Here is a 25,455-nt window from a genome sequence, read left to right as displayed (position 1 = left end):
AGATAAAAAAAAACATCAGAGTACTGGATGCTTTTAAAAACCTGAGCGTTCTTCAAATCCTAATTTTCCTTCCTTCTTTCTTTGGTGGGAAACTAACCCTGACAGCCTTGAAAATTAACCGCAAGCAGTTTTCAAAATACGGCTCAGTGACTGTTTCTAAAATAAAAGTGAGCGAAGAGCGAGCAGAACTTGGAGGGCTTATCACCACCAGTAATGCCACCGACTAATCCCTCGGCAACCCCGGCCCCTTTATGTAACCTGGGATTGCCGCAGCTCAAACAGCTTATTGGGGGTTTGGTGTTTTTCTTTAAACCTCTCGCGGACAAATGCAAACACATTAAATACTTTTTTTGTCTGCCACTCTAAAGAAAAAGTTATGGTAAGAGGGGAAAAACATCTTTTATTTGTGAACGATGGCAAATAAAATTTAACTCGTACGCCGAGAATAACACGTGTTTCTCTCTCCCATCCGTCATCTTGACTGAACAGAAATCTTCCCCATTTACAGCACTCGGGTATAACTCTCCAATGGTAAGACATAAAAGGCCGAATCCCAAATTTCTCCTCACCCCAAACACCCTCTGGAAGTGGAGGGGCATTCCAAATAAAGAAAAAAACATGCTCAAGGTAAACCGTTTATACAATTTCCCGGCAGCGTGGGCGGCTCTGCCATAATACTTACTTCCCCGTGGCCCACTTCCCCGCAGTGCCTCGCCAGCACGGAGCCGGGCACCCGGAGGCTCTCCTTGCCCGCAGGACGAGTTTTCGTGCCATTGATCTGCCTGTTCTGACTTCCCACAGCACAAATCCTTCCAAGGCGAAATTCAACTTTAAAACTTTCAGTCGGTGCTAAGCCATTAACCTAATGCTGAATGCTTATGGAAACTTCAGAAGAAAAAAATAAAACCCCTATTGAACTACTTGCAATCGGAGACCTGAATGGGCTCGATATAAAACCCACTCAAATCAACGGCAGCAATAGGCTTCCCTGGATGTTGGACTAGATCCAGCTTAAAAGTTTCCATGAAATAAACTAGGCTAAGCGCATCAGCTGCATAGAAACTAACTCGGTGTAACAGGAGCATCTGTTCTTCACGTCCACCATTTTCTTATAGTCTGAACTTCCCAGTGCTGCAGTGACACGAGCTGCCATACAAATCACTCATCGCTGTTGTGCAACTACACATCGTCTCCCGACAGCAGCTGGCCTTATTGCCTCGTGAAAACTGCGGATGAACCAGCGGTTATAAGGTAGCACGCATGCCGTATAAACTACTTGAGCAGGTAGCTTTCGGTTGTCAAAAAAACAGCTTAATGTATTTCGTATGATGGCATTACAAAGTGAAATTAATGTCTGTATTGAGACAGCTGAGGAGCACACCTCGGAACCATTTATACACAGTACAAAGCAAATGTTTACCCAAGTACAAATGAAACAGGTTGACAATTAGCTAATGTAGCTTTGTGGACATAAACCAGGTACATTCGAGCAGAACCAACATAAAATAAAAAGGAAACAGCCCTTTTCCTATCCCATGCTAAGAGCACCATGGTTAGTGGTTTGGGAAGCCTCTGTCACGCTGAAAAATTTCCTTGCCGGTGTTTAATGTGTTTATTCTACTGCTACTCTGCTGGGATAAAAATAACATCAGCAGGGCACGCTAGCTGTACAAAGGACCCACTGTCCATGCTACAGTAACTGACAACATACAGTTGAGTCTCACACCTGTTTATTGTAAGTAATTCATAGATAACCACTTCTAGTACACATTTCCACATTGGCTTTTAATGCTTTCGGTTTTTTAAGCTCAGGGACACCCAAACTTCACCTAAGGGTCATCTCTGCAATTTACCCAGATCCAGAACGCTACGCCTCCTATGTAAAACTGGTGCAAGGGGGTATCATTGCCACGGGTAACAGAGATGGCTCGGAAGCTACACGTCCCAACATGCAACGCCCCACCAGCGCGGGCTGCTCTATGCTACGGGAGGAAGGAGTTTTGCTGGGGTGCATTCGCCTCACATGCCTCGCTTCGGCCATATCAGCCTAAGTCATGCAGCTGTCTGCACGCAATGCTCTACACAGTGCAAAAACGAAGACCTCTACACATCTGGAGTAAGAACAGTGGTAACAAAGTCATAGCTACATATTCTTCTCTACATTTTTGTTTATTGAGACAAACTAATTAAAAGGCACAAACATAGGGCATATGTTTACATGGACATTATAACAAACATATACATTAAAAGTGTAGGAATGTGTTTCCTTTCTGCTAAACAGAAAGTTCCTAAGCTTTTATATATACAAAAGTTGTACAATTTGATGTCCTAAAGTACAAAAGATCATTTATAAAATTATTTTACACTAAGCTCTATTTTTTTTTTGTTTTTGTTTTACTATGTAGTCCAAGCCCCTAGAACAGTTTCACGTAATGATACAGATACCTGTCACCTGAGCCAGCAGCCTGGCAATCACTGCTTGTACTGACACGGCAGGGTAGAAACGGAAGCAGTCCATTTTGACTAGTCAGTCCTGCTAGCACTCTGTGAAAATGCGCACACGCTAATCTCCATAGCTTTCAACTTCATTAAGATAAAAACATCTCAACTGCAATTTTATTTTATTTTTTAATGTAGAGTCTTGGGTTTAGGGTGGTTTGTTTTTTTAAACAAAGTTTTAAAAATGTGAATATGTGACATGATAGTCTAAAAAGTATATCTGTTTCCCTAGATTTTGCTTTCTACTTTATGTACAGATAAACAGGTTAAGAAATAAAAAGCACATGTAGCTTAAACATGTGTGACCATTTGTGGAAAAGTTCTGGGCTGGATAGTTCCAACCATCACCCCAGAACTCCCACAAATTGATAGAAATGTGTTAACACAATAGAAGAATAATGTAAAAATGATGATGTTTGCAAATATTTACAAAGTTGAACAGATTTGCACAACACTTGATTAAGAAATAGGGGAGAAATTAAAAGACGCTCTCTGCTTGTCCTGGAGGGGCATCCTACCTAGTTAGTGGTTAGAATAAAAACTGTATACAATTTAATATAAGACAAAACTTCTAGTGAACAACTAACACGTCTGTCCCCTGCTGTAACACCAGCAGGCTCTGATTGGGAGGCAGAGGGCATAAAAATCATACCCAGTGCCTCCAGAATCTTCCAGCTTAAAGCAATATTTCTTAAGTTTCAAAGCACTCCTTTTGCTCCTAGATAAGAGTCCCATAGGGGTCTGACTGTTCAGAGACCATGTTTACATACATTTCGACTCCTCTTCTGTCAGCCACGGCTGTTTCTCACCAAACAATAACAGTTTTTTTTAAAAAAAATGTTGACTACAATGCTATATTCCCTTAGGGTAATATGTTGGGTAATATTTACATCTCCAAATATCAGGTCACAATCCCTATTATATGTTGAAGTTAGAATGATAAGTTATCATATGCTTTGCATATCAGAGCTGGTATCACCTTTCCCATAGGGAATGCTGCCTGAAATTATCATATTCCCAAAGGTAAAATGCATATTTTCTCCAAAATGCATTTTTTTTTAAAATGACAACATTGTAATGCATTTACTCATAAAAAAAAACATCAACACAGACAAAGATTCTACACTAGCTCAGAAACAGTGGACTTAACAACTGGCAATTTAAAATTAGCCATCCACCCTGTTAAAGATACAGAGGGGTCTTTGCTAGTGTTTAGATTAAAATAATTTTCTAAGTTATAATTTGGGGGATAAAACATAAAACTGTTTTTTAATGACCTTTTTTTTGTCTTTTTTTTTTTTTTTAACTCTGGCAAATAAGTATCTGCTCTAATTCAGCATCAGTCAGCTAAAAGGTAAAACTTACTTTAAATGAAGTGCTCCAGTGAAACTCAAGTTTGAACCATATGAGCCAAATCAACAGGGGAAGATGCTACTATGGTCTCTGATGGTGCATGTTGCCCCAGTGTCTTAGTCTGAATTTATTATTAACTAAAACAAAACAAACAAAAAAACAAAACAAAAAAAACCAACAAAAAAAAAAACCCCAACCAAACAAAACCCAAAAAAGAACTGCTGGTAAGGATTCCATTTTAATCCTTTTTAATACTGTTTAGAAATTCTTTACCAGGGAGGAGACGTGGGCAAGGCCTGGGGCAGGAAAGGCATGCTCTCTACCGGTCTCATGGCTATATTTAATGGACCAGCTAACGTCATTGGTGTGGGGAGGTTCATGGGAGATGTTATAGTGACTGGATGCGCTATATTCACTGGAGCGGTTACTGGGGTAGGTAAATTGACTGGTGTGGTGAGCGTTAATGGAGATGTCATGGATAATGGACTTGTTATAGTTACAGGATGCCCTAGGTTCATCGGACTGGATATATTAACTGCACTTGATACATTTACTGGACTTCTCATGCTCATTGCAGCTGCCACTGTGACTGGGTTTGTGATAGTCCCAGAAGCCACAGAGGACGTTATATTGAATGGAGTAGTAAGAGTCACAGGCGTAGTAGCAGCAGTGGAGGTTTGGCACAAGTTAGCAGCTTCTAAAAATGAGACATAAAAAGACAAAAAGTTTTTAACACATAAAAAACCATGGACAAGATTTAAAAAAAAAACAAAACAAAAACAAAAACCAAACAAGAACAGGTACAAATTCTGGAATAATTTTCTTTAGGAATTATTAGTAAGTTAAAACTGTTAACATTCTATAGCCTACAAGAAATACAAACTCTCATGCAGTTCATTTCAATTCAGTATTTTTTTCCTGAGAAGTCAAGTGAGGTTGTCTTATAAAGAGGGTTTCGATGTTCATAAAAACAGTATTGTACAATCAAAAAAATCCTCCCAAGAGGAACATTATAAATAGAGGAGAGAGTGTACATACCGAATGGTACGTACTCTATAGCCTTCTCAAAGGTGAACTGACATTCTGTGAAGGTTTTAAAAAGTCATTATTAGGGACTGATAAGCAAAGCTCGTTTCAATATTTACCTGCTTATTTCAGTCTTAATTATTGCTACTAAATTGTTCCACTGATCACAGTACTTCTACTTAGCAATTTTCAAGGCTACCCAGTCAGTACATCTGTCAACCCCCATTATCTCCTCAGCTTTCACATAAGCTACAGCTCCACACCAAGTTGTTTTGTTTTGTGGGGTTTTGGGGTGGTTTGGTTTTTTCTTTTTTTTTTTTTTTACTTTGTTGTGCAGTAAGCAGGAATGAAGTGCCGAACAAGGAAGACCCAGGAGGCCAGTGCCCGGCCCTGCTGCCGGTGGGCTCTAGCAGGGCTGGGCACTGGGGGAGCGGGCACCGGCGGTCCGGGACGGCGGAGGGATCACTAGGCATCCATCAGCACCACCTGCCGGCTACCCATACTAGAAGGCTCCAAAAACAGAAGCGGGCCGGTGGACGCGGGTAAAGGGAAGGGATGACTGCTAGAGAAACCGACAAAAATATATTCTAGATCAACATTACGGCACTTCTAAGTCGTGTCTTATTCCACATTTGTAGGGTAGGACACCAAGCTCAGTCTACACCCACGTTTCAGGAGGTAAGCCAGGAGCAAAGAGTCCACTCTTGCCACTCAGGCAATACAAAGGTACCAAGACAGAGTTAACTTTGAAAGCAACATTAGCCCCATTCAAGGGTTACTGTTGGTTCTTCAAAGTCCATATCTAGGAGGGGTGGAAAGGAAGGGAAAGAGTAAAAAAAAAAAAAAAAAAAAGTGAAAATAAATCGTATTAGACTAAAAAAAATCCCATCTAGTGTTGTAAAGCCAACGCAACAGGTGGCACTAGCACAGGAGAACCAGCATGGAAAGAGTAGCACGTCGGCATGGCACTGACTGGTCTAGCTTCACCCTCCAAGCACAGTAATACGCAAAGACACACCCCACTCCATGCCCCTTCCCCAATTAAGTTAAGCTAATATCATCAATCTGACAACACTTCTACCCACCCACCTCCCTCACCCACCATTCTGTCCAAAGGCACTGTTTCTGTTAAAGCATATTCAATAATCTCAATAAGAAAGGAAGGGAAGAGGGAACAAGACATAGGAAGGAACAAGCAGGAAAAAAAATTCTCAGAGATTTTCTATGGCTGACACCCATTTCCTTTATCTATTTAGTGGCCTGATGATATTTAACGTTTCTGTTATCAGTATATTTTAACATGAATAAGCTGTTTCTATACTGTCTGATCAGAGAATTCAATTCAACTGGAATAACAATCAAGGCGAAAGGAGCTAGCAGCCTAATACACAAACAAGACCTAGAAAAGAAAAAAAGGTTGAAGAAACTGAAAGGAAGTTTAGGAGAAAAGAAAAAAAATAAGGTGAGTCAAAAACATTTATTACTAAAAACAGCTAGTGAAAAACAGTTAAGTGGTCACTAAGAATTTCTTCTAAAACATGTAATCCACAAGAGTCACATGATAGGCATTAGAAATCAAACTTGTGAAAAGAATAAGCTAGCAGTAATGGGAGACTTTAAACTACTATACTCCTAACGACACTAAATTGAAGCAATCTATTCTTTACAAAACTGACACACTGACCAACAATAGGAAGCTATTCAACTTCAATTACAGTAGCATAGGTATATGTAAGCTATGAGCTAGCAATAATGAAAGGCACGATACTTATTAGTTAATTTTGTAATGAAAAAACCCAACAGAGATAGAAGAGTAAGTTATATGAGTTCTAGAAAACTTTATGCAAAGACAGTTACGTGATGATAAAGCAAATGGAATAAATTGAGAGAGAAAAGATGAAAGGGACACAGAAAGCACCCGCATGCAAACTGATTACGATGATGCAACGACAGAGGGTGTTGTGTGTGTATATATACATATATACATATATATATGCACACAAGTTAACAACTGGTAAATATGCATAAACACAGCTAAAAACCACATGCAAGTAAAAAAAAACACACTCTTGCCTTGGAGCAGACACAAACATCCCCTTTATAATTATGACTGCTACATACACGTTCAAACACAGAGACCAAAGGGAAGTAAGTACTAAGGAGTTCATTTACAACAGCGTAATTTTGGTCATGTTATCCTCCTGCTAGTTTTTAGCTATTACTTCTAACGTCAAGAATGAAATTTTCATCTTTTTCTGACATCTTAAACTCCCTATATAACTGTAACCTCCAGTATCTTATAAAACCAAGACCATAAGTATTGTTTTGTTTTACCTTTCTTCCTTGCTTTGACGGCCTCTTCCCATAACCTCAGGGTCTCTACCTGCTTTCCAGGCCAACTTGTTACATGTTGCTGCTGCTGTTGCTGCTGTTGTTGTTGTTGCTGTTGCTGCTGTTGTTGTTGCTGCTGCTGCTGTTGTTGTTGTTGCTGCTGTTGTTGCTGCTGCTGCTGTTGCTGCTTCTGATTGCTGGTCTCTTCACTCATGCATGCTATGCCAATTAAGTAAGAACACAAATTCACCTTGAAAGTTACTCTGTTTTCTGCTGAGATGACAAAGGCTTCTTCCATAAAGAGTGTGTGGAATCTCGCGGGATTCCAAGAGCAAAAATCACAGAGGTGTTTAAAAACATATAATTAATTCTGTGTTTTATAAAACTACTTTTCCAAGATCTAAAAAACAAATGTAAGTCAGGAACATCTGCTTTCACTGCCAAAATTGAAATTCCTTTCTGATTATTTTGTTTGTATTTTAGGAAGAATAAAATAAAAGACTACAACGAGTCTCTAGAATTCAAGCCGGTTAGCTGATTCCACTTTTTCTAAACCTCAGCTCCAGTCAAAAAAAAAAAAAAAAAAAAAAAGCCTTTTTACTTTTTATTACAAGTATGACTTAAAATTTTCAGTTTACCTTTACATCACAGAACAGCATGTTACTACTCTCTGGCCACATTACAGCTCATCATTTCCACCTCTAACAACTGCAGTAAATGCCTCATGTGAACTGGCTTAGCACCACCAAACTGGCTTGGGAAGCCAGAGCTGTAACCCTGTACCTTGAAAAACACTTCACATCCAAATTTCGTATTAAGCTCAACAATCAGGCATTTTAGACATTCCCGTTACCTTCAAATTATCCAGGAGTAACAGGAACTGAAAAGATGTTGTAAATTAATACTGTTTAAAAGGCTTTAAGGACAAAGTTTCCAAAGACATTCCTTACTTCTCCCTCTTGATTCCCCTGAAAACCCAGATTATATCACTAACCACGTAGGTTAACTTCAGTTACAGGTATTTTAATAGGGAAGATTTGAAAGTCACGTCTTCCGTTTGCTTACTAGGCACTCCCAGGTTCAGGCTTCAGCACTTCCACCAGAGTTTAAGACCAGAAGGAACTATTACAAACATCTCATTTGAACTCCTGCACACCACCAGTCAAATGCCATTAATGCCCAAAACATATCAGGGCTGGATTTAAATGCTTTTCTTGTCAGCTACTGCCAGAGGGAGGAATCATTGAGCCCCAGGGTCAAAGCTCGGAGAAAGCAGAGAAATCTTTCTCCTAATTTTGATGAGCTTTAGATGAGGCTTCAAACCTGAAACCTGGCAGATGGTAGCAGTTCTTAAATATTCTAAAATCTCCAGAATTATCTGTTGGACTTTTAGGCCTGTACAGTTCAGGAAGTAGCACTGGACTTAGAAGGTGAGAAAACTTGGGAACTCTTTTCTTCAAGAGATGGGTTATTCTCACAAACTGCAGGGCATTCCTAAGGGATAAGAGCACAGTCTAGCAGCAAACTACTTCCACATATGCCAATTTCTTGAGCGGCAGAAGATCCTGTTATCAAGTATCTATTTTTAATAGGTGTGAATACCCAGACTGATGGGTATGTTTTTGCATTTTAACGTAATCAAAGGCAATTCCCTTTGCAAACACATTGTTATTAGAAATGTTTTTAAAATGTTCACCTACTTTTATTGATGCCTTGTTTACAGGTATTACAGTTGATACTTTGGCTCTGCCCGTGTGTCTTTAAGTGGCTGGTGATATATGCTGCACTCAGAAGTTTACCACAGATATTACACGATACCTTTCCTTCATGGCGCACCATGTGTGTCCGCAGTCTGTCTTTGGTGGCAAAGGCAGCAGTGCACGTCTATATGAAGGACAACAGTTACACTTGAAGTGCAGACAGCATCATTACAGTATGAATTACATGCCCACTGTAAGCCTATTTTACCGTGTAGGTGCAAACAGTATCCTGAGGAGACTGACAACCTTAAGTTTTACCTGTATTTATAGAGAAACCAAAATCAAACTACTAAACAGAGAGTGAAAATGGAAGTTGGCTTCTGAGACAATTAGGACAAAAATCATACTCTATACTACTTGAACTTTCTTAAAATAGCGAGTTGCCTTACCTACCAAAACAAGAGGTAGCTTATTAAAAAAGCCCTAGAACAGGCAAAGTTGTTTTTTTATCACAATTTTACTGCACAAATCGGAACTTGGTATCTTAAGTCGCTCAATTACTTCTGTTCCCATCCAAATCAGAACAATGAAACGAAACCTTTTTCTTACGCTATTCTTTCTACACAAGACTTTTATTTAATATGATGAGTCACTAAAACACAGGCTGGAACAAGCATGGATATTCCAAGCAAAACAGTTAATTGTTCAAGGGCAGTCAAGTTATTTCTCTTATACTCAGCCATCAACTTATGACAACTTGCTTTCACCTTCCAGCAAAACAACAGATCCAGAATCAACTATTCCAATCCATTTTAAATGGATATACTGAGAAACACATTTCATTTAAATATGCTGAGAAACACATTGCCCACATTACTCCAGTAATCAGCACTGAGCTGAGGACGCTGTCACGATCCCATTACTAAGTATACCGTAAAACAGCGCACCTATGTTGTTCTCCAAGAAAGCAAAAAGTCTGTAATCTTCCTAAAAAAGTAGCCACAGCATCCTTTTAAATTGCCTCTACATTTACATCAGAACTACAGTGCTGCTGGTATGTAGGTGGTATGTGACTTTATCCCTAAACTTGCTTTCCAAAGAAAAATCCAGGATCAAATACAGTTCTGGAAAGATTATTCACCTGAGATTCTAATGATACAGTAACGTATTGTTCTTAATAAATCATTTTAGCCCTTACTTGGCATTTGAAGGGTCTCTCTGTTGAGTGAACATGTTTAACGTGACAGCTTAAATGATCAGGCCTGTAAAAAAAGAGAGGAACAGAAAAGAAAATGCGTACTGTTACAAATACATAGTAACGACACCTTGGCTAGCAGTGCTGAACACCGCGCTGATGACCCCTTGCAGCCCACATCCCCCTGGCACGGCAAGAATAAATACATTCCCCGTACCTACGCAGTGGCTTTCAGCTAGAGTAACACACAGTTACGCTGAGACCCAACCTGCAGTTTAAAACTTAACCGTGTTCTTCTTAGGCACCTGAAAATGGTACGTTTGGTCGTACCTTGTGTAAAGGTGACAGATCAACAGCTCTAAAGGTTGAAGTTTTCTCTGTTGCAAGCACAGATATAAATACAGCCAGCAGCAATGCAAGCTCCCCCACAATGCTCTGTCAGTACGCCTCAACCTTGCTACGAGACAAGGAGACAGTTTGCCTGCCGTGCCCCATTCGGTCATTGACCTTTGCAAAGGCTGGTAAAGGGGCTCCGTGGTCACCACCAGTGACACAGACACGTGTCCTACGGGACCTGGATGAGGTCACGAAGTCATTTCAAAACATTCTCATAAAAGAGCGACCACGTTTGGCCACTGCCAATCTCGCTCAGATCGAGACCCACGCCCTAGAGGTAAACAAGGCTCTTTATCCCCTCACCAATCTTCTAAGATGTCTGGTTCTCCTAGCCCCTCGCTATGATAGCTTAACCCTTCTTGGTTATGAAAAGCCAATACTTGAGCTCGCCTGGGATTTTCTACATGGTACCTCGAGAAGCCTTTTCCACAAACACCACAGGTGTATGGTTTCGTGATGCCACCTTCGTGAGACCTCACGTGGTAGGTCATGCGATCCTTTCTCTTGAAGCGCTGATTGCAAATTGGACATTCAAAGGGTTTTTCGTCTGAGTGGGACAGCTTGTGCCGGTTGAGGTGGTAGACATCCCTGAAGGCCTTTCCGCACATCTCACAAGCGTGGTTCTTCTTAACGGGCTTGCTGGGCTTCTTCACCGTCTGAGTCACCGCCATAGCCGTTGCGCCGGCACTACTGCTGGGGTTGGTGGCAGAGGAAGACGTAGTGACTGTGGACAGGATGCCTGCGATAGTCGAAACCAATGAACTTCGGCTGTTGTCACCAGCGATGGTCGAGATAAGGGGCACCATTGTGGTGGGAGTTTTCTTTGGCCGTGACACTAACTTTATCCCTGTGTGGCAGGACTCGTGACGCCTCAAATGGTAGCTGTCCCTGAAAGCTTTGCTGCAGTAAGTGCACACAAAGGAGGTTTTAGGTTTTTCCTTTTTAATCCCAACAATAGCATCCTTTAACGTTTCTGGTGCAGGCTGAGGTTTCTGCGTTATTGGTAAGGGCAGAATCGGCTTCTGATCGGGTGGCTCAACAGCAGAGCTCAGGAGAGGCAACAAACTGTTCTGTGCTGCCTGCTGTTGGTGATGTGAGGCTTCGTGTGCCTAAAACCAAACATTCACACTTAAATTCTATTGATGGGTGCTCACTCTGACAGGGTGAGAACATTTACAAACTACAGGAAAGCACATTCTAGACCAAAAGCCATAGAAGTAACAACTGGGAAAGGTTACATAATTTTGGTTTTGGACAGGATAAACCGCTCACGCTTTAAATGCATTCGCTGTGCAGATTCTGTGGTAAGTGTAGGATGGCACACATCATAACAATCAAATAATTATTACGTTTCCGGAGGGCAACATTTCTTATGGAAAACAACTAGGTGCTTGTCAGATCTCTTACTAACACAGCGTTTGATCTTTACATAACAGATAACTTGTTTTGCTACCGATCATATCAGATGCCACCTTGGGACTATCCTCGGAGCATATGAATGTACTGATGGGAGTTGCAAAATAATGCCCCACCTTTAAGCCGAGCTCAGTGCACACTGAGAATTACACTGCAGCCACAGAGAACCAGGATGCGATAAGGTGTCTTATTTAAAGAACCAGCGTCTTGGCGCTGAAACCAAAGCAACTCAAATCAAGAGCTGTCTAAAGCCACATTTCTATATTTAGCAGGTTCCCGCCGCATTTATACACTGACCACTGTGCTCTTTGCGTCTGGAAACCAACAAGAATAGCGACATGTTCCTTTTCTCTTCGTCAGCAGCTACTTTGTGATAGGAAGAGAAGCTAATCGATAAGCACTGGTAGACATCTAGAGATGCTGGAGAACACAGCTGGGGGGAGGCTGGTTGAAAAAAAAGACCTGAAAGCTGTTTCAAAACAGCCAATACCAACTGACTCCGCACTACAGAATCGGTGGGAGAAGCTAAAGGGAAGAGACAGAGGGGGGACCCCCCCACGAGCGTGCCACAGCAAGCACTGCTCAGCTGAGCTGCAGCCTGCGCTGCTACGGGCTGTTCTACACCATGCTTGTACTAGGTGCTGTTTATTCTAAGGCAGAAAACACTGTTATTAAAACTCATCCAGTCAGACTGGGACAAAACCCTAGCAGAAACAATTTTAAAGTGGTTTAGAAACCACACAGACCAATTCAGCCTAATGGAGCATTAAAATAAATCACTCTAGCACCTTAAGCCAGTTTAAGCGCATCTGTATTCAAGATGTGCCTCAGTCTCATCTGACCAGTTTTAAATCAGTCTCGTTATTAACGCAGCGTGCCAGGTCTGAAGCCGAGTTTGGGGAAACTTGCATTCCCATTAGATCAGTACTGCAGCCTTCCAGGACTTCTCCCCTACGGTTTCCTTCACAAAATAACACGTACTTCACTTCACGACTCGAGGCTGTTAGAGCTGAATAAGACCCTGTGCTGGCTTGCAACCCCCAACTTGCCTACTTTTACGCTGGTTGAGGATGGACAGCTTTATGAAATGCACTCAGGCTAACGCTCTTCCTACGTGAAGGCGTTTCATCGCGTCCTTTGGAGAAGTCAGTATTTCTAGAAGCTCACTTGGGGACTTTTTCTTAGTTGCATCCAAGCTCGGCCGCTTTGCCTCTCCCGATCGCAGCAGTGACTACAGCCACCTCGGTGCAACTCTCCCTCGGCTGCGGGGGGGCTCCCGCCTCCTCCTGCCACCGCACCAGCCCTGCATCACTTTAGCCACTCATCCTTCAGGAGCGCGATGCCGGTGATCTTTGGATAAAAGCCACCGGTGGATACAAACCCTAACCCACGTGGGTATGAATACGTGCTCCCGAACACTCCAAGCCTATCTGACAGGAAAAGGGTTCACAGGAGAAAGCCCGGATTCGATATGATAACGGGAGACAAAACTTGTGGGAATCGTTAGGAGCCAGGCCAGCCTGTCCGTTTTTATCTGCATTTTACGTCCCATCTGTGCCGAAGCCTGGGATGCAACAGGTAAGCTGAACATTACCACACCGCGCCTGGCCACAGCAGCCACCTCAAACAGCCTAAGGGGCTGGTTTGCAGAAGCGATTGCTGAAGAGTCAAAGGCAGAACTCTCCTGGAGGCTACGCTGCTAAATCAGGGCATGGCACAAGCTCCAGCCGCTCCGTTAAACTTTTGCCTGACTTCAGTGACAACTGTGGATTTTCAACCATTTATTTTCTGTGTTTTTAAAAAGCGACTGAGACATCTACATTGCATAAAAAGAATAGCGTATGTACAATACACATTGAAAATACAATATTAAGCAAGTTGTGTACTTAAATACAATTTTAATTTTTAAAAATTCTGAAATGTTTTACAGCCAACTTTAAATAAGCATTAAACAATGTTGTTAAACTGCATCAGAAGACACTTAAGAGCACCTAAGGATAGCTCCAGAGATACAGTTTCAAAGGCAGAGCTAGCAGATCAGATAATAGAGAGCCCAAATCCTTTGGACAAGGTTCAAACTTATGCAGTTTATGGATATTTTTGAGCCTTAAAGAATCGTCAGCACTTCGAGGTAATGATGCACTTATTCCTACGGAACCGACAGAGATGGTGGACATAAAACAATGTATATTCATAAGGCTACGGGCTATGAAGCCACTGCTTATGTAAGTCTGCTTATCTTGGTTCCCAGATAGCCAGTGTTATTAGCAGCGCTGTCTTTCTAACAACCCCTCTTTGCAACAAGCAGTATTCCTCAGTTTCCAAGGGCTGCCTGCATTAAAGCCTTTTAAAAAAGGATCAGGCAGTATTTTTTTTTTAACTCTCTGCTCGAGAAGGGAAGACAGCACCTGCTGCACGCCTCTCGCAAGTCATTTTTATTCAGGCACAGACGACGGTTTTACTTGACCTAGCATTAATGTCAAGTCAACATTTTTGCGATATTTTGATCGCCGGGGACAGGCTCTCGTGCAAAATACCCTCGTTCTATCACTAGTTTTTTATTTCCTGGGGGGCAGTAAAGAAAAAACCCCTGTAATTCGTGACCCGGAGTGGTAGGAGGTGGCATTGTGAACTTCCAATGCCAGAGGCTAAAATATTTTTGCGCTCCAGCCTTAATGTGAGAGCAACAAATTAGCATGAGTCATATCTTGAACACTCTGTTTGATGGATGATTCCTCCTCACATTAACAGATACAACTTTCACTTTCCGAGCAGATACTAAAAGTGGTTTTCAAAATATGCATTTCAGGGACTAATAATATCCAACCAAGAGCTGCTTATTCAGTCTCACAATTGTTTCTTTAAAAAGATACAATTCATCAAAATGCCACCTAAACACAATCAAACAACTTTATTTGGAAAGAGCAATTTACAGTCACATATCCCATCGCTAGCAAGACTAAAATTAAGACATTGCAACCTCCTCTAGAAACATTTTGCTAAAAATTACAACTTTACACACCGCGTATTAAACTGTCCCTTAGAAATCCTGTCACAGCTGAAACACACACTTGGTAAAACTCCCCCCACGAAGAATGAGCGCGTATATTCAGTCGCTCGCATTTGTTCCTTAACAGATAGCGGGGAGGGGGGCCGGGAGGGGCTTTTAAATCCACTTTTTGTTACTAGTTTTAACTGATCAGTTGGATCCTGGCTGACATGCTGTTGGTGAGAATGGGAAAAAGAAAAACTAAAGTCACATCAGGAGTATCTTAACAGTGCTTTCTGCTGGGTGCATTAGGATGCTCGCACCCTAAATCGTTGGTTTTAACAAAATGACTCAAGAAACAATATTCAGCATTTATTATGAGGTCTTAAAGCTTTATTATTTGGCGGGGGGGGGGGGATCAGAGGAAAATCTCCACGTCACAGCTTTATGAAGATGCTTCCAAGTCGCACATAGCTACGTACGTTAGGAGAGTGAACTGCTGACTCCTTAATTAAAAGCAGCAAAGCTTACTCCTAAATCAAAGTGTGACATCACTATTTCAAAAGACAGTACCCTCCAAAAAAAATAAAGACGAGCAGCAAGAAGCTGGACACGTACTTGAAAGTATTACTTGGCATTTCTTAGAGAGGTTGCTGCAATACCATATTGCCAGCCTACGAATAATTTCCCCTGGAAAACGCTCAGCTGTGAGCCTGGGAGGCAGAAAGGCAATAAACCAGCCCCAACTCGGAGGGAGACGGCCCTAAACTAAGGAGATTAACTTCTTAGCGTGAAGTTTCCTATGTGCGAATCACAACTGCCCACTAGAGTGAGAAATAATTCGCAAGACCTCAGCCAAACTCCATGGCATCACCCGCATTCATCACAAAAAGGTGGAAAACCCAGCGCCCAGCTCCCGGTACCGGCTCCCCGGCACATTCCCGGCGTGTTTTCGGAGGCAGAGCACCCGAGCGAGTGACTCAGCCCTCGGTACTTGCAAGGGAATAATTTTTCCTCTCTAAAGGAATGGTGCTCACTCTTGGCGGATTTATTCATTCAACTCAGGTTTTCAAACTCGTGTCACGGGTTGGGTTTGGGTTTAATTCCAAGGAGGACAGTGAGGAAGCGAGGGACCGCCGCTGGGAATGTGCACAGAGGATTATTTTACCTTGAGAAAGGTGATGTGTGGGGTTTGTTGGGTTTTTTTTTTTTCCCCTGCTGCTGCAATTACACATTTTATGTTTTCAAGCTCAAAAAGAGCAGGACGCATCAGAAAACAATCCGGCGTGAAAGAGCCCGGCTCACAAAAGCCAGGGGAGGGCTGTTGTTTTTTTTAAAAAAAATTATTTTTTTTTGGTACACTGGATTTTCTTCGGAATTACATAAACAGCGGTGTTTTTAAGTCAGTCTTTCGCAGACAGAAGGGGGGAAAATTGTGACTCAGTTGGCAAAGGGAGGGGTTGCACGCTCCACCGTCCCTATTCCTCCCTGTTACCGTTAGCATTTCGCCAGTTTTTACAGAAATCCGGCCCGCTCGCGTCCTATTTTAAAAGAAAACAAGCTCCCTCGTCACCCGGCCCCTGAGTCAGGCTGTTTAAAGAGGGATTAATTTATTCTCCCAGACACGGTGTTTGTTCCATCGGGGTTTTGTTAGAGCCCGGTGGAAGGTTGGGTTTGTTTTGTTGGTTTTGTTGTTTTTTTTTTTTTCTTTTTGGCGGGGGGAGAGAAAAAACCAAAAAACAGAAAAAAAAAAAAAGAAGCGATTTCGGGGTTTTTTTGGGGGGAAAGAGAAAAATAAAAAAAAATTTAAAACATAAACATCGCCCTGTTTTTTAAAAAAAATCAAAGGAAAAACATTCCGGGGCGGCGGCGGAGCGCCGTGCGCGATCCGCTCGGGGGAGGCGGGCGGGGAGAAAGTGCAGGAGGGAAAGGAGGGAAAGAGCTGCCGGCGGCGCGGGGCCGGGTCAGCCGCTGCCCGGGCGGGCCGGGCCGGGTCGGGCCGCGCCGCCGCCGCGGGCCGGGCCGGGGGAGGCGGGCGGGAGGCCGGGCGGCGGCGCTGACTGACAGCCCCGGCCTAGCGGGGAGCCCGGCGGGCGGCCGCCCGCCCGCGGCCGCTGAGGGGAGGGGGGGCGCGGGCAGCGCCGGCCGCCGCGGGGCCTCACCTGAAAGAGGAACGCGGTCCAGTTGGCCTCCATGGCGGGGGCGTCCCGGCCCTCGGCGGGCGGCGGCGGCTCCGGCGGCGCGGTCCCCCCCTCCCTCCCCCGGGCCCCAGCTACATGGAGCCGACAACAAAGCGGCGGCGGCGGCGGCGGCTCAACATGGCAGCGCCGAGCGGCCGCTTCCGCTAACCTCCGGGCTGCACCACTGCGGCCCAGAGGGGGGAGGCGGCGGCGCGGCGGCCCGGCGGGGCGGCGCGGGCCCGGCCCGCCGCGGCGCCGCCCCCGCCGCTCCCCTCGCCGCGGGGCGGGCGGCGGGCCCGGGGCGGCGCGGCGGGGCGGCGGGGCGGGCGGCGGGGCCGGGGCGGCGCGGCGGGCCGGCCGCCCCCCCCGCGGGGCTGGCAATGGGCCGGTCCCCGGCTGGGGAAGCCGGGGCGAGCTGTGGCGAGAGAAGATGGAGGAGCGGGCGAGGTGTCCAGGGCCGCCGCCGCCGCCGCCTCGCCGCGCCCCGGCCCGGCCCGCGGGGGCCGCCCGCGCCGCCCGCCCTTCCCTTCCCTTCTCCCCTCCCCGCCCGCCCGCCGCCCCCGCCCGCCGCGCGGGGAGGGAGCCGCGGGGGCGGCGGCGGCGGCGGCGGGGGGCGGCTTCGCCCGCGGGTGCGGGCCGGCGGCGGGCGGAGGCCCTGCACGTGCCGCCCCGCCCGCCGGCGGCAGCGCCGGGACCCGCGGGGGCTGGGGGGGGGGGGGGGCGGCTGGAGAAGGGGCCGCCCCGGGGGTCGCCCGGCGCCGCGCCGGCCTCGGCCCACCCGGGATCGGCCTCGGCCCACCCGGGCTGCCGCGGCCCGAGCGGCCCCCGCCGCCTGCACCGGGCGCTGCGAGGCCGTTGCCGGGCTGGCCCGGGCCTCGCACCCGGCCGGGCTGTGGGCCGGAGCTCCGGGGGTGCGAAGGCCGTCGCCAGCACACCGTGGGGCACCGCCATCCCCGGGCGCGCCCGCCAGCCTCCCCGTGCGCAGGGACGTGCTCCCACCCGGGCCACGCAGCCCCGCTGCCGCCGCTCGCGTGGCCTCCGGCCTGGCCTCCGCGGTCCTGGGGACCCTGGGGCTTCCACGGCCCCGTCCCCGGCACGCTTTCCTACACACGTCAAAGTAGCAAAATGACCGGGTTTGCTCCTATCTAAGGCATCTCCAGTGCAGCACCTGAATGCAAATCAAAGCCACAAGCAATTAAGTATATACTTACCGTTAATTACGTGTTTACACACATCAAGCACATCCTTGACGGGCGGCAGGATGGGGCCCTGAGCTCCCCGCGCAGGGCGGGCTCCTCCTGCCTCCCCGGTGCTCTCGGGGGACGGGGAAGGACGCGGGGGCAGAGGGCGGGCGCGGGGGGCATCTGCACCGCCGCCTCAGTGGCATCTGCGAGGGGCGTCTGGCATTTCTTCGGCAAACGCAGGAAAAAGAGGAGTGTGGCGGGTGAAACCGCAAGAGGATGGATGTTTTAAAACCAGACCTCGGCTCATAGGCAAGGGCCACCTTCCCAGGACTGGGGGAGAAGAGAACAGCCTTACAAGACTTTATTTTTTTTTCCCCCAGCTCCGAACGATCCTCTTTGCTCAGGCCCAGATCCACACTGAGCCGCCCTGCGCGTCTGAGGCCTCGGCCGCTGCGGCACCCGCTTCACCAAAACCAGCCGGCGGGCTGGGCACGTGAAGAAACACAGCTGCGTCGCTGCTGGCTTCTGCGCAGCTTGACCTCAGTAAGCCGGGCTAAATATGGCTCACGTCGGTGAAGTTGCCCATACTACTTCCTCCCTTAGGGGAGAGCCAGGTGGTTTCTCTTGTCTCCTGTTACAGATAACGCAAAGGCCGGTTCCGAAGCCCCAGCTCTGCATAGCACTGGGGACCGAGCGGCCGTTGGCAAAGGACTCGTCAGGGGTCCCAGCCCGCCGGCTCGGCTGTTGCTTTGTGCAATCTTGGGCGAGTCACCTGGCTCCTGCGGCGCTGGTCCTCGGCCCTCCCCGAGCGTTTCTTCACTTTCCAAGAGTGTTGCAAAACAGTAGCTGTTCTGTTCAGAGTGACGCTCGCGGTTGTTTCACACCTCTCGGGCTATCTGCTAGCTCTTTTCCTTGAAACCCCAGCACCGGAGCCGAGTGATTACGTCAAAATCTGTTTGCATTAAAAAAAAAAAAACAAGTTTCTTGGCCTTGTGACCCCAGAGGAAAGTTTGCGGATATGTGCCCGGGGGGCTCGGCTGCCTGGAGCGGCCCAACCTGCTCGGGGCACCTGCGGCTCTGAGAGTCCGTCTGCCTCGGGGAACCTGGAGCCCACTCGGTTTTGTCCACCCGGGATTGCACCACAGTAGACCTCTGTGCTGATGCATCCGGTGGGCAGCGCTGGAAACGTGCAAAATATCACCCTTGCTCTGCAGAAGCTCTGAATTAAGAAAAACAAACCAAAAAAAGGAGTCAAAGGGGTTTGCTAGTGCACTTGCAACACGTGCTCTTAGCCCTGCTGGGATCGCACCGGCCCAGCTTGCCCGTGGACCGTTTGTTCTGCTCAGCAGAGATGCTCTTCCCAGCCGTGGTGCAGGGGCGGCCGCAGCGTTGCCCCCCCTCCACCCCGTGTGCCACCGCCGGAGGGTTTTCCTCTCCTGCCCTTTATTCCGTCCCCGGCACTGCCACCGGCAGAGCAGGGGCTGCAGGAGAGCCGAGAGAGGAAACCTGCGTTTGTAGAGGGGGGACACCACTGCCGCTCCTGGTTATTTTTCTCCCGGTCGGTCAGTTATTTTTGTTAACGCTTATTAATGAAGACTTGGGAGAGCTCTCTTTGTTAAGGGCTCACACTCACTTCAATTAAAGGCTAAGAAAACTACCCAAGCGTATCACTGAGTCATCGAAGAAATCCTGATGAGCACGTAGGAGGCTAAACTCCACGTTCTTGTTGTTACAACTAAAGAACCAAGAGGGGATACAGGAACAAAACCTACAAGATTCAAAGCCTTCTTACTAAGTCGGAGGAGAGGGAAACAGAGCTGGAGCCCACTTTCCCCTCAACAGCGTCCGGCCGAGCCTTCCCGGCCCCTCTCGCACAGCCGACGCATCCCGCAACAGGGCAGCGATCGCCGAGAGAAAAGCTGCGTTGGGAGCAGAGCGAGCCAAGGCGCTGCGGATAATCCCCGGGGGGAGAAAGAGCTCGCAGGAGCTGTAGTTATAAAGGGCAAGTCTATGCCAAACCCGACGAACTTTCCTTTACCCAGAATTATAACTGGAAATATAAAAAGCCACAGTGTTTGAAAACACATATTTACATTATATATGCCCCAAAGCAGAATAAACAAAGGTTAGATTTGTAAACTCTTCATCTTAATTAAAGCAGCACTGCTTTGGACAAACCCGCATAACAGGTGGCTTGAAGTGTTGTGTTCTTTAATTTATACCTTCCAGCTCCCTTAGTCATTGAGCTGGGACAGTGATAGCATCAGCAGCCACCCCGCTGCCGCTCTGGTACCCGCAGCAAGCGTGCAAAGGGAATTTCCAGGGCACCGGGAATCACGTAGCCCATTTACCACCGTCCCAAGGCTGCTCTTTTCCTCCTTTTCAAACGAAACTCTTCCCTCCTTTCTTCCTCAGCACTTCCCAGGCTGTTGGGAAGGACGGGAACGCCGCCGGGGCTGCCGGGGTGTCCCCCACCTCCAGCGCCCGAGCCGAGGCCAGTTTTGGGGAGCCTCCCGGGGAGCAGGGCAGCACCGGGGCAGCCCCTCGGTGCCACAGCCGTGCTCTGCCCGATGCCGGCACTGCCGAAACCCCTGCGCAGCCCTCGGCCACTCGCGTGCCCTCCTGCCACCCGGCACGCGGCTCCCCGGGGACGTCGGCCTCCAGAAGAAGCGATCCCCGTGGTTCATTTGTCAAACCCACCTCGCGGCGCGACTCGGAGAGATCGAGGAGCTGTTGCCTCCACCGCGCTCGGCCACGAAACAGTTAATAAAGTGCCTATTCGCACGGGCGCCATTAGCTGTCCTGCCTGCTTGGGGAAGCCGGGCAGGGCAGGGGGATGCAGCTCCCCTCCGCGAACCCGGGAGCCCCGGAAGGACCATCTAAACTCTACCCATTTTATCCCGTTATCCTTGCAGAAGCCCCCTGTGCATTAGGACCTGTAGTGGGACATGAGTGATAAAATTATAATTTGCTTTTCTGCCGTCTGCACATCTCCCACGGTTACAGAGGGGATGAGCTGGGCTGGGCGAGAGGCTGCCCTGCCGCAGGCGTGTGCACCCATGCACCCTCCTCACCCGGGACCTTCAAAGCCGCAGCGCTTTCCCCCAGCCCCTGCCTGCCTGCTGACGCGCCGTGCTCTGATTTCGTTTGGCGAGCATGTGTTTGCATCGCTAAGAATAGCAAATGTTGTCAAATATTTCAGCTTTAGAGGAGCCCCTTTCTGTTTGTGCTCTGCTCCCCGAGTCACGCAGCGGGCTTTGAATTTCACAGCTCCATGGGGCTGAAGAGCCCTCGAGTGTGTAAATAAGCTGCAACGACGTTACTGAGAATGTGCTCCCCGCGGGCAGTTTCCCTTTAGCTGCTTCCCAACTTTGTGTCTTCTCTGGTTTCTCTCCTTGCAGCCTCAACTTCCCTCTCAAACTGACCAGGGGAGCCAAAAAGAGACAGTAAAATACATCCCTGGGAAGCAAAGGTTGAAGCAGAGCATGTGCCCGCTGCGAAGCCTCAGCCGCTGGCAGGACAGCCTCCCCGGCAGCACGGCCGTCCCATGCCGGCTCACGCCGTGGGAAGATTCGGTGTCCCCCAAAGAACATCCCACCGCATCCCTCTGCCCAGCGCCCGCCGGGCAAGCAGCAAAACGCGGGTGGAAGGTGCCGCAGGGGCAGACAACCCATCTGCTAGGCAGAGGGAAAGGAAAGCTCTTGCCAGACGGCTGCCCGCAGTCGTGTCTGCTACCACGCGAGCCTGCTGCCATCCCTCCCTCCCTCCCTCCGTCCTGCTCCCGCGGGCAGCGGCGGCAGCGGTGACCTGCCTGCGCCATGCCAGGGCCACCACAGGCGCCTGCCCGGGGGCTTGGCGGGAGCGCTGCCGCTGCGGAGAGCGCCGTCACCTTCTCGTAATTAGCGCATCCGAAAGATCGCTCCACTTTTCAACAGAGGAAAATAGGCTGCAGGAAATTACCAGCCAGCTTGGCTGAATCACCGCAGAAAGGCACTACAACAATCAATGGAGAAGCAGCAAGAAGCTCCTCAAAGGGAAGGCGCCTCGTTAGCAGGGCTCAGCAGGGATGGCTGAACGCCGCTCGGCTCTCTGTTTTCATGTTTTCAGCACCAAACTTCGAGGTGTGTGTCGGTGCAGCAGCGACGTACGAGGAGGTAGGGAGGGAAACTGGAAAAGCCAGCGTGATGCCCACGGCGGTGGAGTCGTGGTGCCGCAAGGGCCGCGTGCTGTCCTGGTGGCAGGGAGACCTCCGGGTCTGTACGGAGCCGGGTGTCAGCTCCCACCGCGCACTCGCCGGCCCAGGGCTCCCCGAGAGCCGGGCAATGCCCGTGCCCCCCACCCGGCAGGAAAAGCCTTAGGGCTGCTCAGCGCGTTCAAACATTCCCTGGTGAAAGCGTTCCCGTGCCAAACAGCCCTGCGATGGTCGCTCCCCTCCGTGCAGTTCTCCTGAACTCTTCCCTCCCTGCTCACCCGGGGCACCCGCTGTCCCCCCTCCGCCACGCTGCTGCACCCGCTATGGGAAACCCTCCCTGCCTCCTCTGGGATTTCATCCTCCTCCCTAATCTTTGCCGGATGGTGAATCCGGCACCATCCCCTCTCCCCGCGGTGCCGCGGCAGGCGGGTTCCTGCTTTCCTGCAGCCTGAGCTTTGCTTTCCCCGGGCACGCAGCCCCGCTGGGGGCTGGCTCCCTTCCTCCACGCCTCCGACGCTTCCCTCTCAGCCTGGCACACGCCACGGCCGCGCGGGAGATGCTCGGCGCTTCCGGCCATCGCGGCCCACAGGACGGCGGCCAGCGAGCCGCGGCCGAGGAGGAGCGAGCACGGCTATGTTTAGCCCTGCCGCCGAGAAAGTGGCGTTATCTCTTCCCACCTCCTTGTCCTCAGCTGTGCCGGCGCTAATCTCTGCTTGGCACCTTGAGTGGCGGAGCTGCCCCACGCCGCAAGCACCCGGCGTCCTTTTGTTATTATTTTGGTTATTTCCCTCACAATTTTTTCCCACAAAGCAGCTGTGGAAGAGCTGCCCTCCCTGCCGCTCGCCACACTGGCCCTGGGGACGGGCGGCAGGCTGCGGGCTTTGCCGCTGTCCTCAGGCACGTGCAAAATTACCGCCCGTGCCCCAAAAGCGGGGCCACCCGTCCCTGCTGCTGCACGCTGCGGGTGCACGCCTGGGGGACCCCCGGGGCAGCCCGGAGGCAGCCGGCACACGGAGGGGTGCACAGTGCCGGGGCACCGATGCTATGCAGTGTGGATTGCCCACTCTTAACATCAAATACTCAGTTCTACGCGTATATATGATTTATATATGATTTACACAGAGACATGCGGATACGCAGCGTTTTCTGTTTCGTACAAGGATGTCTCAGAGACCCGCCGGTGGGTGCCCACCGACCCCTGCCCGAGCACGCCGTCCGTCCCGCGCTGCCCTTGGCACTTTGCCTTTGAGCAACCGCTGCTCTCCAAAAAAGCATCTGCAGTTTGATTTGAAAACTTCACGAGACAGAGCGTGTACCAATTACTTAGCGGCGCACTCCTCCGGTTAATCACCAGTGACCATTTTTAGTAATAATTCCTGCGGGGCTGAGGACTGCAGGGAAACATCCGCTCCTGCCTCTCTCCCCTTCCCACCATCTGCCCCGGCTCCTCCTGGGCGCGGGATGTACGGCAGCAGGCACATAAGGTCAGTGCATTTAGGGAAAAACACGGCCACTGAATTAGAGCAGCCGAGCCGGCGAGGAAATCCTAGCGCTAATCCCTGATCTTTCACTGACACACGGCAAAGCTCGGGCAAGCCGGCTGCCTCCCTCCTCCCCAGCCACAGCTGGAAAACACGGATAATGCTGCATTACATTCCCTGCAGGGCTGCTGCGATTAATAGCAGCGAAGAGCTCGAAATCCTTCGGGGAAGGGAATGGGGATGGCAGGGATTAATACCCAGCTAGATGGCCGTGGTCCCCCGGGACCCGCTCGTGCCTCTGCCAATGCCGTGCCCCATTTTCTTTATTCTTCGCTATTTAGTTTTTTTCCGGGACCTGGGTGTTGTTTAATCTTGTTTGGCAGCTATGGATTGTCACCAAAATAATCGATGTTTGTGCATTTGTCTGTATCGCTCAGCTGATGCCACGGGGATGAGCATCCAGCACCCGGCGAGAGCCTCGGGCAGAGCATCCCCGCTCCGGCGGGGCGGTGAGAAAGCGGGCGGCCGCCCGCTTTCTCACCGCCCCGCCGGAGCGGGGATGCTCTGCCCGAGGCTCTCGCCGGCCAAGGAACCGACTCTGCACCATGTTTCCAAGGGGCGAACAAAATCTTTGGCGATTTGACCGCTGCCAAGCCAGGGCGCAGGCACCCGGGCAGCCCCGGCTCAAACGAATTTCGGTGCTGCTGGGAAAAGGTCTCGCATCATCCCGCAAGTCAGGCAGGGGATGATGCTGCCCAGACCTTCCCTCCGGCCTGCAGCTTCTCAACGTGCACTTTAAAGATACACACGTGTGCGGGGAGGATGGAGAGGCAACATGGCCAAATGCAACCCAGAGCTACGCAGAGGAAGTTTTTCCCCCAAGTTTAAAACACTATCAAAAATCCCTAGAAAAACACAGACCTGCCCTTTGTCAGAAGGAAAAAACCCAGGGTTCAGCAAACTGCCAAGTTTTTCACTTTTAAATTTCCACTGCCGTGCTGGAGGCAGCTGCTTTCTGCAGCCTCTCGGCATCCCAGCGAGTAAAACGCCCTGCACCGTCCCTGCCGCGGGAGCCAGCCCAGTGCCGGAGCTCTGGGTCCACGCTGGCAAATCTTCCCAGGTAGACATCCGTGTGGTCGAAGTCAGGATCCGTCACGTCATCGGCTTCGCAGAGTGCAACCAAGTCATGCAAGAAACGGGTATTTTTTAAAAAAGTATTATACCCGAAGCGTGAATCGTTAGCTGACTCATAGAAATATGAAACTCACTTACGGGATGAATTAGAGCTATTAGAATACAGAGGTAATTACTCATGCGAACAATGCCCTTCTCAACTCTTTAATGATTACACAAATTACTGCATAAAATTATGTTAATAGCCCTACAACTGTTGCATATACACGCAGCGCTCCGGCTGGGAGGGGATGAGCCGCAGGCTGAGCCAGGACCCTCTCGCCGCCCGGGACCGAGGTGAGCGAGGGCCAGGCAAGGCTGCAGCCCATCCCGCGGCGCT

General features: G+C 48.9%; 1 protein-coding gene and 1 long non-coding RNA gene across 6 annotated transcripts; one reads left to right on the top strand and one right to left on the bottom strand.

The window, feature by feature from the left end:
* Nucleotides 1–381: 381 nt before the first annotated feature.
* Nucleotides 382–17,309, bottom strand: VEZF1 (vascular endothelial zinc finger 1). Of its 5 annotated transcripts, none has more exons than XM_072881806.1 (7): nucleotides 17,068–17,304; nucleotides 10,804–11,609; nucleotides 10,108–10,171; nucleotides 8,910–9,093; nucleotides 7,213–7,428; nucleotides 4,891–4,935; nucleotides 382–4,549 (listed from the first exon to the last, which is right to left on the bottom strand). In XM_072881806.1, exons 1-7 carry the CDS (start codon nucleotides 17,098–17,100, stop codon nucleotides 4,122–4,124), a joined length of 1,776 nt encoding a protein of 591 aa, XP_072737907.1. In that variant the 5' UTR covers nucleotides 17,101–17,304; the 3' UTR covers nucleotides 382–4,121. The 5 variants fall into 5 exon arrangements, with proteins under 5 accessions (XP_072737907.1, XP_072737910.1, XP_072737908.1 ...); XM_072881809.1 differs by having other exon boundaries at nucleotides 10,912–11,609; nucleotides 17,068–17,299; XM_072881807.1 differs by lacking the exon at nucleotides 4,891–4,935 and having other exon boundaries at nucleotides 17,068–17,305.
* A 506-nt stretch (nucleotides 17,310–17,815) lies between these two features.
* On the top strand, nucleotides 17,816–20,455 carry LOC140660990 (uncharacterized). Its single transcript, XR_012045560.1, has 2 exons — nucleotides 17,816–18,812; nucleotides 18,910–20,455. It is a non-coding gene; the product is annotated as an uncharacterized lncRNA (long non-coding RNA).
* Nucleotides 20,456–25,455: the final 5,000 nt, after the last annotated feature.

This window comes from Ciconia boyciana, chromosome 17 (genome assembly GCF_034638445.1).
Source record: "Ciconia boyciana chromosome 17, ASM3463844v1, whole genome shotgun sequence".
In the NCBI taxonomy this organism is placed as follows: domain Eukaryota; kingdom Metazoa; phylum Chordata; class Aves; order Ciconiiformes; family Ciconiidae; genus Ciconia; species Ciconia boyciana.
This window is presented reverse-complemented; position numbering and strand designations above follow the sequence as displayed.

What these genes read in the sequence shown, in the direction of transcription:
- VEZF1 (XM_072881806.1), bottom strand. Translation starts at nt 17,100, where the DNA reads ATGGAGGCCAACTGGACCGCGTTCCTCTTTCAG. An exon ending in GGACCGCGTTCCTCTTTCAG is followed by an intron (nt 11,610 to 17,067) that starts GTGAGGCCCCGC and finishes GTTTGGTTTTAG; the next exon opens with GCACACGAAGCCTCACATCA. An exon ending in CGTCAAAGCAAGGAAGAAAG is followed by an intron (nt 4,936 to 7,212) that starts GTAAAACAAAAC and finishes AAACCTTCACAG; the next exon opens with AATGTCAGTTCACCTTTGAG.